Genomic DNA, 15,444 nt, shown 5'->3' on the forward strand with positions numbered 1-15,444 from the left:
CTAACACGAAGGGTCATAGTTTTAAGCTGGTTGGAAGAAAGTATAGAGAAGATGTCAGAGGCGGGTTCTTTACATAGAGAGTTGAGAGAGCATGGAATGCGTTGCCAGCAGCAGTTGTGGAAGCAAGGTCATTGGGGACATTTAAGAGACTGCTGAACATGCATATGGTCACAGAAATTTGAGGGTGCATACATGAGGATCAAAGGTCGGCACAACATCGTGGGCTGAAGGGCCTATTCTGTGCTATACTGTTCTATGTTCTACATTCCACCCAGATTATTTGCTCAAGTTTCTCCCTGTGTTAGTGAGCTTCACTTTCTGACCATGTTCTGAGTAAAGAGGTTTCTCTCAAATTAGCCTCACCATTGTACATTTGACTTCTCTTCTCCTGTGCCATCACCTTTTCTCTCATTTAATCTCCCCAATTAGAGACCTTCCCTCTTCCCTTCTCCCCCCCCCGCTCCCCAGTTTTCCCCTCTGTGTTCACTTTAAAACTCTGTCACTTTGCAAACTCAATTTCCCAATTCTAATGAAAGATCGTCAACCTGAAACCTTATCTCTGTTTCTCTCTCCTGACCAAATGAGAATTTCTAGTATTTTCTGTTTTGTGTCATTTTTCACTACATTACAAACCTGCAACATGGCCTCCAATGTTTATTATCGGGGTGGGGGCGGGGGTGCAGCTGCCATGTCAATTAATATCTTTTCATGGTGCAGAGTTTTCTTTGTTCATTCATGGGATGAGGGCATCACTGGTTAGGCCAGCATTTATTCCCCATTCCCTAATTGTCCAAAGGGCAACCACCTTGCTGTGGGTCTGGAGTCCCATGTAGGCTGGACCAGGTAAGGATGACAGTTTCCTTCCCTAAAGGACATTACTGAACCAGATGGGGCTTTCTGACAACAAGCAATGGTTTCACAGTCATCACTAGGGTCTTATTTCCAGATTTTAATTGAATTTGAATTCTACCATCTGCCACTGTAGGATTTGAGCCCAGGTCCCGAGAACATTACTCTGAATTAACAGTCCAGTGATAACGTCACTAGGTCACCACCTCCCTGTGTGGTTTATAGGTGGGAGTTGGTATTCTGAAATGTCCTCTGAAAACCTTGGTTAGCTTTCACATGTATGCTGGCCATTATCAACTCTACCAATAAGCAACCCCCCTTTCTCCAACTCCGACCGTGCGCAAGGCTGCTAACAGCTTATCTGACATCCCAGAGCTGGTTGAATCATAGAATCTCTATAGTGTGGGAACAAGCCATTTGGCCCAACAAGCCTACATCAACCCTCCAAAGAGTAACCCCACCCAGATCCGTTCCCCTGCCCTATTACTTTACATTTCCCCCTGACTAATGCACCTAACCTACACATCCCTGAACACTATGAGCAATTTAGCATGGCCAATCCGCCCTAACCTGCACAATTTTGGACTGGGGGAGGAAACCCACGCAGACACGGGGAGAATGTGTAAACTCCACACACTTGCCCGAGGCTGGAATTGAACCCGGGTCTCTGGTGCTGTGAGGCAGCAGTGCTAACCACTGAGCCACCATACCACCTGTTGTTGAGCAAAAACATTCAGCAATAAATGTTGGGAACATTGAAGCCATTGTTTTTAGTCTTCCACCAACTCCATCCCTCATGCTACCGATGGTCTGTGATGAAGTCGGTTGTTTCGGAGTTGTGGCATCATATTTGACCCAGAGATGAGTTTCCATCCTCAGCTCTGCACCACTCAGACTATCTGAATCCACCTCTATGACATTATCCATCAGCACCCTCGTCTTAGCTCACATGGGGCTGAACCTCTCATTCACATCTTTGTTAGCTCCAGGTTTGCTTCTTGTCCTGCTACTGAAAAATCAAAGCCCACTCTGTCTACTCCTGACCCTATTTCTTATGTTCTTACGTTCCACAAATTGAGTTGTTACACATATGAAACACGACCAGTTTAGTCTCTAGAATGATTAATGTGACTCCTATCTAAGATGAAAGGGAGCCACTCCAGGTTTTATTAATGAACAAGAAAGCCAAAACACATTGATTATGACAAACATAGCCTTTAACTTGGTGAAACTGATGATTAATTCTGAACATCGGAGCAAGGGGCAGGGCCATTTGACCCTTCGAGCCTGCTCCATATTTAACCTCAACTCAACTTTCCTGAATTCTGAATGTAGGTTTGCTTGCTGAGCTGGAAGGTTCATTTCCAGATGTTTCGTCACCCTACAAAGTAACATCTTCAGTGGGCCTCAGGTGAAGTAATGCTGATAATTCCTGCTTTCTGTTGATGTGTTTAGGTTTCTTTGAGTTGGGCATGTCATTTCCTGTGGTGAAGCCACTTCCTGAATACCCCCGATAATCTTTGCACAATCTTTAATCTTTTTATCACCTACCAGAGTGGTGAACCTTATGAGTAGCTCAGTTAGTAGATTAGATTAGATTAGATTAGATTACAGCGTGGAAACAGGCCCTTTGGCCCAACAAGTCCACACCGACCTGCCGAAGCGCAACCCACCCATGCCCCTACATTTACCCCTTACCTAAAACTACAGGCAATTTAGCATGGCCAATTCACCTGACCTGCACATCTTTGGACTGTGGGAGGAAACCAGAGCACCCGGAGGAAACCCACGCAGACACGGGGAGAACGTGCAAACTCCACACAGTCAGTCGCCTGAGCGGGAATTGAACCCGGGTCTCAGGCGCTGTGAGGCAGCAGTGCTAACCACTGTGCCACCGTGCCGCCCAAAAGTAGCTTGTGGAGTTTGAGATCCACTCCAGAGTGTTGAACCTATGACCTAGGCTGGTATCCCCAGTGGAGCACGGAAGGGGTGCTGCACTGTTGCTGGTGCATCTTTTGATTGAGACACTAACCCAAAGTCCTGGGACCCCTCGTCAACATGAAAGGTCCCATGTCATGATTTGAAAGAAGAATGATGGATGTCTCTCCATTGCTTTGGCCAATATTTATCCCTTGAATGATATCGTGAGCAGTGTGGTCATTCTTTGTTGTGTTGTGGGAACTGCCTGTCCATAAACTGTCAGCTGTTTCTCCTACACTTCACGAGTGACTACACTTCAACAAGCACTTCATCAGCTGAGATGTCGTGAGGTGTTTGCCATGTAAATTCATGGAGTTGTAGAAATTCACAGCGTCGGAGGGGGATATTTGGCCCATCATACCCTTACTGACTGACATAAGCATGTAGCTTATCTCACTGTCCAGCTCCTGGTCTACACCTTGAGTGAGTGTTGAAGAGTTTCTTAATTCTTTCCGATGGTTTTTGCCTCTGCCGCTGCTTTGGCAGCAGGTCTCAGACACCCACCAACCACTGGGTGATAAACAATCCTCTCAAATTCCCTCTCAAGCTCTTGCCTAGTCTATGCCCTCTGTTTAGAGATCTTTAAGGGGGGTTAGAATAGTTAAGTGGTTGTTTTTCTCCAGCACAATCTTAATGGGCTGGAAGGCCGTTTGTATGTGCTGTTGACCTCAATGACTCCATGACCTCTCATGAGTGACCTATCTATTATATCTCGTTTTATACATTGCAATTAAATCTCCTCTCAGCCTTCTTAATGTCTAACCTAGCAATTCTAGCCTATCCAGTCTTTCATCATAACTATCATTCTCGAGTCCAGAGAGCATCAATGAAGTCTCCTCTGTCCTCTCTCACATCTTTCCTGTATTGTGTCAACTGGAACAGTGCCCTAGCTGCAGCCTAACAGCTCCAGCATTATCTCCTGAGTCCACATTATCCAGCTACCTTCGATGACCTTTGGATGCATTCCCCGAGGTCTCTTTACATTCCACAGAGAGTGGCCTCATCCTTGTGTCCCTGTTGCTATGAAGCTGAGGAACTCAATATCCGCAGCCTTTTCCCCTGGCTTTGCCAATAGCTGATATACAATGTCTTCACTTCACAGCCTGCACAGTGTCACCTGTCCCAGGGAAGTAACTAACGGGACAGAAAAACCACTCTCTTGTTTTACAAAACCAAACTGCTGAGAAATGGAAAGCGAGGAATGGGTGTGTTGTGGCTTGTTGGATCTCCAGAAACAAAATTACCTTGATGCTGTGTTCTGCTCCCATTGTGTGTGGTTTGCTCCTTGACCTCCAACTCCATGTGAATTGAATCATCAGTCACTGCATTCATCCATAGCACCAGGTCTGTCGCCAGGGTCAACATGAGCCCACACCTACAGCAAGGTGAAGAAACAAGGAGTCTCACATGAACGTATTTAATGGGATGCACCAGTCCAACAATATCTCATTGTGGAGAGAGCAGTGCTGGAAAAACACAGCAGGTCAGGCAGCATCCGAGGAGCAGGAGAGTTGATGTTTCAGGCAAAAGCCCTTCATCAGGAATCACATCAGCGATTCTCCTGCTCCTCGGATGATGCCTGACCTGCTGTGTTTTTCCAGCACCATACTCTCAACTCTGATCTCCAGCATCTGCAGTCCTCATCTTCTCCTAATATCTCATCGTGACTGATCATCCTGGACATCCACTGTGAGTTGCCTCGAATTGCCAGCTTTTAGGAAGGTGACGCTGTGTTATTCGGGCTCCAGAAGAGGCCATTCAGCCTATCTTTGGCCAGCCTTTTGTTAGCTCAGTTTTCCAACGCCCCATGATTGTCCATGAGTCTTGTGGAACGAGGCATTAATTTTCTGGTTCTCTAATGGCTTCAGGAACTTGGAGCGACCTTCCAATGGGGTCAGAGTATAAATAGCTCAAAGTGGGTGGAGCTAGAGCACACTGGAAGGAACATCCTGGAAGAATCTTACTGGAACGAGACTGTCCAGAAGAAACACCGAGAGTTATATGGTCATGAGCACAGCGAGAAGCTAGGTTAGTCCTTAGATGGTGTAACAATAAGTCAGAACCTGATATCTCCATGGTCTCCATGGATACTAGGATTTAATATTTAGTATTGTAAATCATGTTACTTTGAAGTCTAAACCTGTCATTGACTTTGCCTTCTCTTTGACCAGAGTTGAAACTTTATTGCTGGAACAGCACAGCAGGTCAGGCAGCATCCAGGGAACAGGAGATTCGACGTTTCGGGCACAGGCCCTTCTTCAGGAATGAGCAGAGAGTGTTCAGCAGGAGAAGATAAAAGGTAGGGAGGAGGGACTTGGAGGAGGGGAGGATAGGTATCACATTTCCAACTCCCCTCCTCCAAGTCCCTCCTCCCTACCTTTTATCTTCTCCTGCTGAACACTCTCTGCTCATTCCTGAAGAAGGGCCTGTGCCCGAAACGTCGAATCTCCTGTTCCCTGGATGCTGCCTGACCTGCTGTGCTGTTCCAGCAATAAAGTTTCAACTTTGATCTCCAGCATCTGCAGACCTCACTTTCTCCTTCTCTTTGACCAGTCTGTCTCAAACTCAAACCCTCAGTGAGATATCAAACCAAATATCTTAGCCACTGTAGCAAGCTACATCCCAGATAGAAAACGGACGTGGGAGTCTATTAAATAATGCTTTTCTCAACTGAGGGGTTTATCATCATTTAGTCATAGAGTCATACAGCACGGAAACAGACCCTTCGGTCCAACCAGTCCATGCTGAACCTAATCCCAAACTAAGCCAGTCCCACCTCCCCGTTCCCGGCCTATATCCCTCCAAACCTTCCCTATCCATGTCCTTATCCAAATGTCTTTTCAATGTTGTAACTGTACCCACATCCACCACTTCCTCAGGAAGGTCATTCCATAAGCAAACCATCCTCTGTGTAAAACAGTTGCCTTTCAAATCTTTTTTAAATCTCTCTCCTCTCACCTTAAAAATGTGCCCCCTCATCTTGAAATCCCCCACCCTAGGGTAAAGACAACTGCCATTAACTCTATCTATACCGCTTGTTATTTTATAAACTTCTATCAGGTCACCTCTCAATCTCCTACACTCCAGTGGAAAAGGCCCCAGCCTATCCAGCCCTTCTCCATAACTCAAACCTTCCATACCCGGCAACATCCTGGTAAATCTCTGCCGAAACTTCTCCAGCCTAATTATGTCCTTCCTATAAGTGGATGATCAGAACTGGACACAGTACTGTCGAACCTCAACATAACGTCCCAACTCCTATACTCAAACAACTGAGCAATGAAGCAAGCGTACTAAATGCCTTTTTAACCACCCTGTCAGTATTTAAGTTCTGAGAGATAGGATTTACATGCGTTTGGAGAGACAAGGACTGACGAGGGAATGCCAGCATGGCTTTGTGTGTGAGAAATTGTTTCTCATAAACTTGAACATCCTTAGACAAACTGGTTGTAAACATATCAGATGTGGGGAGATCCTGTTTGATGGGGAAAGGGGGTGAGGAGATGGTGGAAGGGCAGTCATTTGGCAGGACCTCCTGGAAGACATCTAAATACAAGCTGCCAGTATCCGCCTCACCGATTACACTGAGTACACTCTGGATGCTATGCTTATGTAGCTTTACTGTGGAGCTGTTTAAAACAATGGTACTTGCGACAGGAGTCATGCTAGCCAGGCTGCCATTTATTGCCTATCCCTAATTGCCCTGGAAAAGGTGAACTGCTGCTGTGGGTTGACCCACAATGCCCCTCGAGAGGGAATCCAGTCACACTGAAGGAATAGCAGTATATTTCCAAGGCAGGATGGTGAGAGGCTTGGAGGGGAACTTGCAGGAGAACTTGCAGGAGGTGGTGTTCCTCTGTATCTCCTGCCCTTGTCCTTCTCGATGGAAATGATCGTGGGTTTGGAAGGTGCTGTCTAAGGAGCCTTGGTGAATTCTGTAGTGTATCTTGTAGACAGTACACACTGCTGCTATTGAGTGTTAGTGCGGAGGGAGTGGATGATTGTGGATGTGGTGCTAATCAAGTGGGCTGCTTTCTTCTGGATGGTGTCAAGCTTCTTGATCGTTGTTGGTGCTGTATTCATCCAGACAAGTTCCATCACACTACTGACTTGTGCCTTGTAGATGGTGGACAGGATTTAGGGAGTTACTTGCTGTGGTATTCCTAGCCTCTGACCTGCTCTTGTAGCCACTGCATTTATGTGGTGAATCCAGTTGAGGTGGTCAATGGTAAGCCATGAATGTTGATTGTGGAGGATTCAGTGATGGTAACACTATTGAATATCAAGGAGTGGTGGTTAGATTGTCTCTTACTGGTGATGGTCATAGCCTGGCATTTGTGTGGTGTGAATGTTACTTGCCACTTGTCAGCCTGAGCCTGGAATTGTCCAGATCTTGTTGCATTTGAACATGGACTGCTTCAGTGTCTGAGGAGTTGCGAATGGTGCTGAGCATGTTAGCTCATGATTGCAGAATCCCCACGTCTGACCTTGTGATGGAGGGAAGGTCATTGATGAAGCAGCTGTCGATGGTTGGGCCGAGGACACTACCCTGAGGAACTCCTGCAGAGATGTCCTGGAGCTGAGATGACTGACCTCCAACAACCACAACCATCTTCCTATGTGCCAGGTGTGAGTTCAACCAGTGGAGAGATTGCCCCCTGATACCCATGGATTCCAGTTTTGCCAGGGCTCCTTGATGTCACACTCAGTTGAATGCAGCCTTGATGTCTGTTACTTGCCACTTGTCAGCCCAAACCTGAATATTGTCCAGATCTTGTTGTATATTGAACATGGACTGCTTCAGTGTCAGAGGAGTTGCAAATGGTGCTGAACATTGTGCAAACATCAGTGAACATCCCCACGTCTGACCTGATGATGAAGGGAAGGTCATTGATGAAGCAGCTGTCGATGGTTGGGCCGAGGACACTACCCTGAGGAACTCCTGCAGAGATGTCCTGGAGCTGAGATGACTGACCTCCAACAACCACAACCATCTCCCTATGTGCCAGGTGTGAGTTCAACCAATGCAGAGTTTGCCCCCTGATACCCATGGATTCCAGTTTTGCCCGGGCTCCTTGATGTCACACTCAGTTGAATGCAGCCTTGATGTCAAGGGCTGTCCCTCTCCCCTCCCCTGGGGGATTCAGCTGCACTGTCCATGTTTGAACCGAGGCTGTAATGAGGTCAGGAGCTGAGTGACCCTGGTGGACCCCAAACTGGGCATCACTGAGCAGGTTATTGCTGAGCGGGTTCTGCCTGATAGCCCTGTTACTGACACCTTCCATCACTTTACTGATGATCAACAGTAGACTGATGTGGCAGTAATTGACTGGGTTAGATTTGTCCTGCTTTTTGTGTACAACACATAACTTGGGCAATTATCAGGTAGATGCCAGTGTTATAACTGCACTGGAACAGCTGGCTGGGGGAGCAGCAAGTTCAGGAGCACAAGTCTTCAGTCCCATCGCCAGAATATTGTCAGGGCAAATATCCAGTGCCTCCAAATGTTCCCTGACATCACGTGGAGTGAATCAAATTGGCTGGAGACTGGTATCTGTGACGCTGGGGACCACTGGAGGAGGCTGTGATGGATCACCCACTCGGCACTTCTGGCTGAAGATTGCTGTGAATAGTTCAACCTTATCTTTTATCCGCTGTACTGGGCTCGCCCATTGCTGAAGATGGGGATATCCGTGGAATCTCCTCCTCCCCAGTTAGTTGTCCACCACCGTTCACGACTGGATGTGGCAGGACTGCAGAGCTTAGATCTGATTCGTTGGTAGTGGGATCACTTTGCTGTGTAGCCAAATGCTTTCAGTGTTTAACACCTATGTAAACATTTTGTAACTTCACGAGGTTGGGTTTTAGCTCGGCCTGGAGCTGCTCCTGGCAACCCACCTTCCATCCCCATCAATCACCAGAGCTGCTTGCCCTGCCCAGTGGGAATGATCAAGTGGGGATTGCTGTATACCCACATGGAGGGATCTAAAAGGGGTCAATACTGACCATGAGACTGTCACATGGAGGGAGGCAAGCCCTTTTCTTAATGTACAGTCTGGTCTTACAACAGGTTACAGCAACACAAACCACATCTCGTTTACTCCATAAAACTTACAATGGCTCAGTGGTTAGCACAGCTGCCTCACAGCACCAGGGTCTCAGGTTCAATTCCAGCCTCGGGTGACTGTCTGTGTGGAGTTTGCACATTCTCCCCGTGTCTGCGTGGGTTTCCTCCCACAGTCCAAAGATGTGCAGGTCAGGTGAATTGGCCATGCTAAATTGCGCGTAGTGTTAGGTCAATTAGTCAGAGGGAAATGGGTCTGGGTGGGTTACTCTTCGGAGGGTCGGTGTGGACCCGTTGGGCCGAAGGTAAAGACAATGACTGCAGATGCTGAAAACCAGATTCTGGATTAGTGGTGCTGGAAGAGCACAGCAGTTCAGGCAGCATCCAAGGACAGGCAAAATCCGAGGACAGGCCTGTTTCCACACTGTAGGGAATCTAATCTAATCTCAGCCAACCTGACGTATTCGAGACCACATATCTCGATGAAACAAAGAGCAGGGCCCGCAGCCTGGTGATCAGCAGAAGAAGGGAAATGAATGCTGCAGACAGCAAACCCTAAAACCTCCACAGAAAGCACAAAACACTGCTGCAAGTCAGAAACAAAAACAGAAACTGTTGGAAAAGCTCAGCAGGGCTGGCAGCATCTGTGGAGAGAAATCAGAGTTAACATCTCAGGTCCAGTGACCATTCCTCAGGACTGATGGCAACTGGGAAATGTTCTTAAGCCGAAGATAGGATGGGACGGGGGTGGGGGAGGAGTAAACGATAGAACTCAATGAGAAGGAAAAACACTTGGACAATTGAATGGCTAGAGACCAGCCAAGGAGAGTGAATGGCTGCTGTTGGGAACTGTTAGTAGTTGACAGTGGGCCATGTGCAGTAGCAGTCCATGTAATGCCAAGGCCTGTTTTGTGGGGTGGAGGAAAGGCACTCAGGCCCTAAAGTTATTGAACTCAATATTGAGTCCAGAAGGCGGCAGGGTCCCCACGTGGAAAGTGAGGTGCTGTTCTTTCAGCTTGTGCTGAGCTTCAGTGGAACACTGCAGCAAACCTGAGATCGAGGTGTTAGCCAGGGAACAGGGTGGGGTGTTAAAGTGGAAAGCAGCTGTAAGCTCAGGGTCTTTTTTTGCAGACAGAACGTAGGTGTTCTGCAAAGCAGTCACCCAGTTGACATTTTGTTTCCCCCAATATAGAGGAGACCACCCTAAAAACTCTTTTGGCAACACTCAACGCTAAAGAATATTTCAAAGGATGACAGAGTGCAATTCAGAGCTGGCCAAAGAAACTTTTCCAGCTTGGTGAGATCAGCCTGCCCAAGAAAGTCACATTGATCCTGGCTGGGTGAGGGTGAAGGCATGTGAAGATGGGATTTATTAAAATTGTGGAGAACAAGGCGTACCTCAAGTGGTACCAAGTGAAGTTTAGGACTAATTCTCCTCCATGGGGCGGCATGGTGGCTCAGTGGTTAGCACTGTTGCATCAGGGTCCCAGGTTCAATTCCAGCCTCGGGCGACTGTCTGTGTGGAGTTTGCGCATTCTCCTTCTGTTCATTCCACACACAAACCAGCCTCTGTGTAAAGAAATTGTCCCTCATGTCTTTTTTAAATCTTCCTCCTCTCACCTTAAAATATGCTCCCTTGTCTTGAAATCCTCCAGCTTCGGGAAAAGACACCTGACAATCACCTTATCAATGCCCCTCATGATCTTATAAACCTCCATAAGATCACCCCTCAACCTCCTCTGCTCCAGTGAAAAAAGTCCCACCATACCCAGCTTCTTCTTGTACCTCTACCTTCCATAGCTGGCAACATCCTGGTAAATCTGTCCTGAGCCTTCACCAGTTTAATAATACCCTTCCTGGAGTCAAAAAGGATGAATAAATTCTTTATTTATTCAGGGTGTCGCCAAGGCAGAGGCACTGTGACAGGGTAATAACCAGACCGAGGATGGGGGAGGAGAGCTGGCCGGGATAATAACCAGACTGAGGGTGGGGAGGGGAGCTGTCCGGGATAACACTGGAGGAGAGGCTGTATGAGGGAGGGGACACAGGGAATGGAAACAAGCTGTTTTCAGTGATGCAAGAGTTTGAAATTAAGAGGGTGACAGTTGAAGATTGATTACAACAGGATGGACAGCATTACAACGCTTTTTTACACAGAGGGTTGTGAGGTTATGGATTAGTGTGTGGAAGCTGTGATCGCATTAATATTCAACAAGAGGTTGGGCAGGTGGGGGTGGTCCCCTCTGCTCGTTCTGTCCAGTTTTATATTGTTTTTGTAGGAGGTGAGCGGGTCACGCTGGATTCCATCTTCACCCGCGGGATCAGCGTTCCTGTCTCCTTCCCCCTTTCACTCTCTCTCACATACACACACACACACCGAAACACACACTCACTCTCACACACAGACACACACCTCCTCTAGCTCTATGCTCCTTTGAAGTCTTTCTCTGCTGTTCTTTCATTCAGATCTCCTGTGAACTTTGCCCCACCAGGAGTGACCTTGTCTTTCATTAGCCCTGTTTTTACATCTCTCTGCTTCTCCAGTAAATTACATGGGATTATGTAGGATGTGTGGCAGAGAAATAGGCCATTCAGCCCATCCAGTTCATGCTGGTGTTTATGCTCCCACTGAGCCTCCTCCCATCTTTCCTCATCTAACTCTACCACTGTCACTCTCTGAGGCCTTCTTTCACATATCCTTTCTCCGTTTCCCCTTCAATTCATTGATACTACTTACTTCAGCTACTCTCTTACTGGTGGCTCAGTGATGAGCACTGCTACCTCACAGCACCAGGGATCTGGGGTCGATTCCAGCCTTGGGCAAGTGTCTGTGTGGAGTTTGCAATATTCTCCTTGCATCTGCGTGGGTTTCCTCTGAATGCTCTGGTTTCCCCCCACAGTCCAAAGATGTGCAGGTTAGGTGGATTGGCCATGGGAAATTATCCATAGTATCCAGGGATGTCTAGGCTGAGTGGGTAAGCCAAGGGAAATGCAGGGTTAAAGGGATGGGGTGGGTCTGCAATGCTCATTGGAGGGTCAGTGTAGACTCGATGGGCTGAACAGCCTGTTCCCATGCTGTAGGATTCTCTGATACTTGTGGGAGTGAGTTACACTTTCTTCCTGCTCTCTGGAAGTGGATTCTTTTGGATTTTTTATTTAATATTGACCCACAATAGAAAATATTCCCTCCACATCCACTCGATCAAAACCTTTCATCATTTTAAAGACCTTAATTAAACCAAGATCATTTGTTGTGAGGCCCTTAGAGTCAGTGGGCAAGCTCCAGTTCTGGCTCCAACTGGAAGCCCAGTTCCAATCTACTCCTCATTGAACACGTCAGTCAGAGAGACAGGTCTTACCTGGTGACATTACGGTATGTATGGAAGCAATCTTTCGAGTGAAACCACAAGATGTAGGTCTGAAAATAATAGAGAAATAGAAGAGATTTTCAACTGGGTTTCAACCATTCTTGAATAAGTAGCTAAATCTCTTGAGAAACGTAGCAGTTGAGTCCAGTGACCTTTGTCAGAACTCTGTTTCTCTCTCCTCAGATGCTGCCAGACCTACTGAGTTTCTCCAGCACTTTCTGTTATTGTTTGATTCACATCTCCAGCATCCACAGTTCTTTAGTTTTAGCTAAATTTCCCCTTGGATTCTCTTGCGTATTGATTTGTAACTTGACTGAGGGATGTTTCAGTTGCCTTCTGTCTGATTGGATGACTGAAGAGATGGAGATAAGCCAGTCTTGTTGTGACTGCCGTGGGAAACTGGGCCTGTTGTAGGCTTCTCGTACTGAGCGATCTCAGCCTGCTCAGGTAGATAAGCCCAGCTACTGGGGCTGCTGCTATTGCTGTCCCGGTGTAGAATAAAGTGCAAATAATTCCCTTGACTGATCCCCTGACCTCCAGCTGGAATGTGGATACGGAGAATTGGGCAGCGACTGAGGGGAACATCAGGTTGCCATGGTGACAGCCCATTCATAATCTCAGAATTTGCAGATGGCGCCAACTGGGCTGTGATGGACGGAGAATCACACTGAAATAAATAACGTTAATACCATTTGTGCTATGGCCCTGAAATCAATAGAGGTAGAGTTTTGATGAATATGCAGATGAGTCTCTGAGGTAACTGAGGAATGAAGGCTGCAATTTAGAGCCGAGATGTTCCTGCAAGAGGTTCATAAGAAAAAGCGAACACAGTACTGGGAGGTGTCATTTCTCAAGGGAGTTAAAAACCAGAGAGTTCATGTTAACCTCGTGTAGCACACTTGGGTGCAGCACACTTCAGACCACTGGGCAGGTCAGTGTTCAGAATTATGTTCAGAAAGTTATTCAGCCCATCATATCTGCACCAGCTCTCTGAGCATTTTGACTCAGTATCATTCTTCTGCCTCTCCCCATAACCCTGCACATTGTTTCCATTGAAGTAACCATCCACAGCCCCTCTGTAACCATCCTCAGTTGAACCTGCCTCCATCATATTTCCAAGCAGTCTGTTCCAGATCCTAACTACCCACCATGTGAAAAAAAAACTACGTCCGCAGGTCACTTTAAATCTCTGGTCTCTCGTTCTTGAACATTTTATTACTGGGAACAATTTCTTCTTATCTGCTCTGTCCAGCCTACTCCTCATTTTGACACCGTCTATCAGATCTCCTCCTAGCCTTCTTCTGTCCCTGGAATTATTCTTATAAATTGCTTCAGGATGTGTTCACATCCTCCCTATAATGTGTTCAGAACTGTATGCAATACTGAGGTCTAACGAGTCTCTTGTGTAAGTTAAGTACCACCTCGTGCTCTATGCTCCTGTTAATAAAGGAGCTAACACCAGGTCCTTTGCTAACTGCTCCCTTCACCTGTCCTGCTGCCTTCAATGATCTGTGCACACATCAACCCAGGTCCCTGCTCCTGTACTCCCTTTAGAATTGTACCCCCCCCGATTTTATATTATCTTCCTATGTTCTTCCGAGGGCAACTCCAGACATTTCTCTGTATTGAACTTCATCTGCCACCTATCCACTCCCTCCACCACCTCGTCAATGTCCTTTTGGAGTTCACACACTGTTCTCTGAATTTATAATTCTTCCAAGTTCCATGTCATCTGCAAATTCTGAAGACCCAGATCATTAGTGCACATCGGGAAAACCAAACGTTCTCAATATTGGGAATTCCACTACAAATCTTCCTCCAGACCAAAAACTATCCCTTAGCCTCGACTGGCTGTTTCCTCTCCCTCAGCCAGTCCTGTACACATGTTGTTTCTGTCTCCCTGATTCCGTGACCTGCGTCTTTCCTCACAAGTCTGTTGTGTGACACTGTATCAAACACTTTCTGGAAGTCCATGTAAACCACATCAACAGTATTATGTTCATCAAGCCTTTCCTCTACCTCTTCAAAACATTTTCCTTTTAGAAATCTGCAACGAATCTTCCCAACTGACACACTTTTTCCATTAACTATTAATTCTATCCCAAAGAACTATTCCTGGAAGCCTCTCCATTACCATAGATAATTGAATGTATAAACTAGTTTCACTGGTTGGGACTTCTGGAACTAGGGGCATAATCTGGGAATTAGGGCTAATCAGTACAGGAGAGAGATTAGGAAACACCTCTATACACAAAGGGTAGGAGATGTGAGGAACTCTCTTCCACAAACAGCAGTGGTTGTTGGATCAGTTATTAGTTTTAAGTCTGAGGTAAATCTATTTTTTTCGCAATGGTATGAAGGGATGTGGGCCGAAGGCAGACCACAGAGCAGCCACCATCTTGTTAAATGGTGGAACAGGCTCAAGGGGCTGAATGGCCTCCTCCTGTTCCTCCGTTCCAATGAAGGCACTGGTGAAGATACAAATCATTTACCAGAATGAGAGTAAAACCGAGAGCTTAAAACCCAACAGGAAAGATGCTGGTTCTGTTCACATGAGCACAGAGACGATTGAGGACTAACTGGATAGATACCTTGAACATGGCAGATGTAAAGTGTATGTTGTCATTTGCTGGAGAGACCAGCACCAAAGGCCATAGATAGACCATGGACTAATAAAGTGTCACTATGACAGGGAATGGTTGAGATGGAAAATACAGATATATTCAAGGGGGTGTTAGATAAGCTCTTAAGGGTTATAATGAGAGTTAGAGTAAGAGTCAGGGTTAGGGTGAGGGATAGTGTTAGGGTTAATATGAAAGTTGGGTTAGTAGAGCAAGAGTTAGGGTTAGGGTTTGAGATAGGGTTAGGATGAGGCTGAGGGAGAGAATTAAGGTTAGTGTGAACCTTGCGGTTGGCATGAGGGCTTAGGGTTAGAGTAAGGGTGAGGGTGAGCATTAGGGTTAGGATTAGAATCAGGGTTAGGGTTGGGCTGAGCATGAGACTTAGGTATAGAGTTATGGCTACCTTTAGGATAGTGTTGTGATCACGGTCAGGATAAGAATGACGGTTAGGTTTAGGGATAAGATTAGAGTTAGGGTTAGGTTTAGAATGAGGTTGAGAGCTGTGTTTAGGGTTAGGGATAAGGCAAAAGGATAGGGTTAGGATGAGGGTTAAGGTTAAGGT

The 15,444-nt window shown here is 46.6% G+C and overlaps 1 protein-coding gene across 3 annotated transcripts in view; it reads right to left on the reverse strand.

Moving 5' to 3' along the window:
- LOC122561909 (proton channel OTOP3-like) overlaps positions 1-15,444 on the reverse strand; it is a 29,079-nt gene that overhangs the window by 5,775 nt on the left and 7,860 nt on the right. For all 3 annotated transcript variants that reach the window (XM_043714236.1, XM_043714235.1, XM_043714234.1), the window contains exons 4-5: positions 12,253-12,311; positions 4,074-4,204 (exon numbers count right to left, since the gene is read on the reverse strand). In XM_043714236.1, coding sequence (XP_043570171.1) covers positions 4,074-4,204; positions 12,253-12,311 — 190 coding nt within the window. The remainder of the gene's footprint in view (positions 1-4,073; positions 4,205-12,252; positions 12,312-15,444) is intronic.

Source organism: Chiloscyllium plagiosum, chromosome 24 (assembly GCF_004010195.1).
Source record: "Chiloscyllium plagiosum isolate BGI_BamShark_2017 chromosome 24, ASM401019v2, whole genome shotgun sequence".
NCBI classification, from domain to species: Eukaryota; Metazoa; Chordata; class Chondrichthyes; order Orectolobiformes; family Hemiscylliidae; genus Chiloscyllium; species Chiloscyllium plagiosum.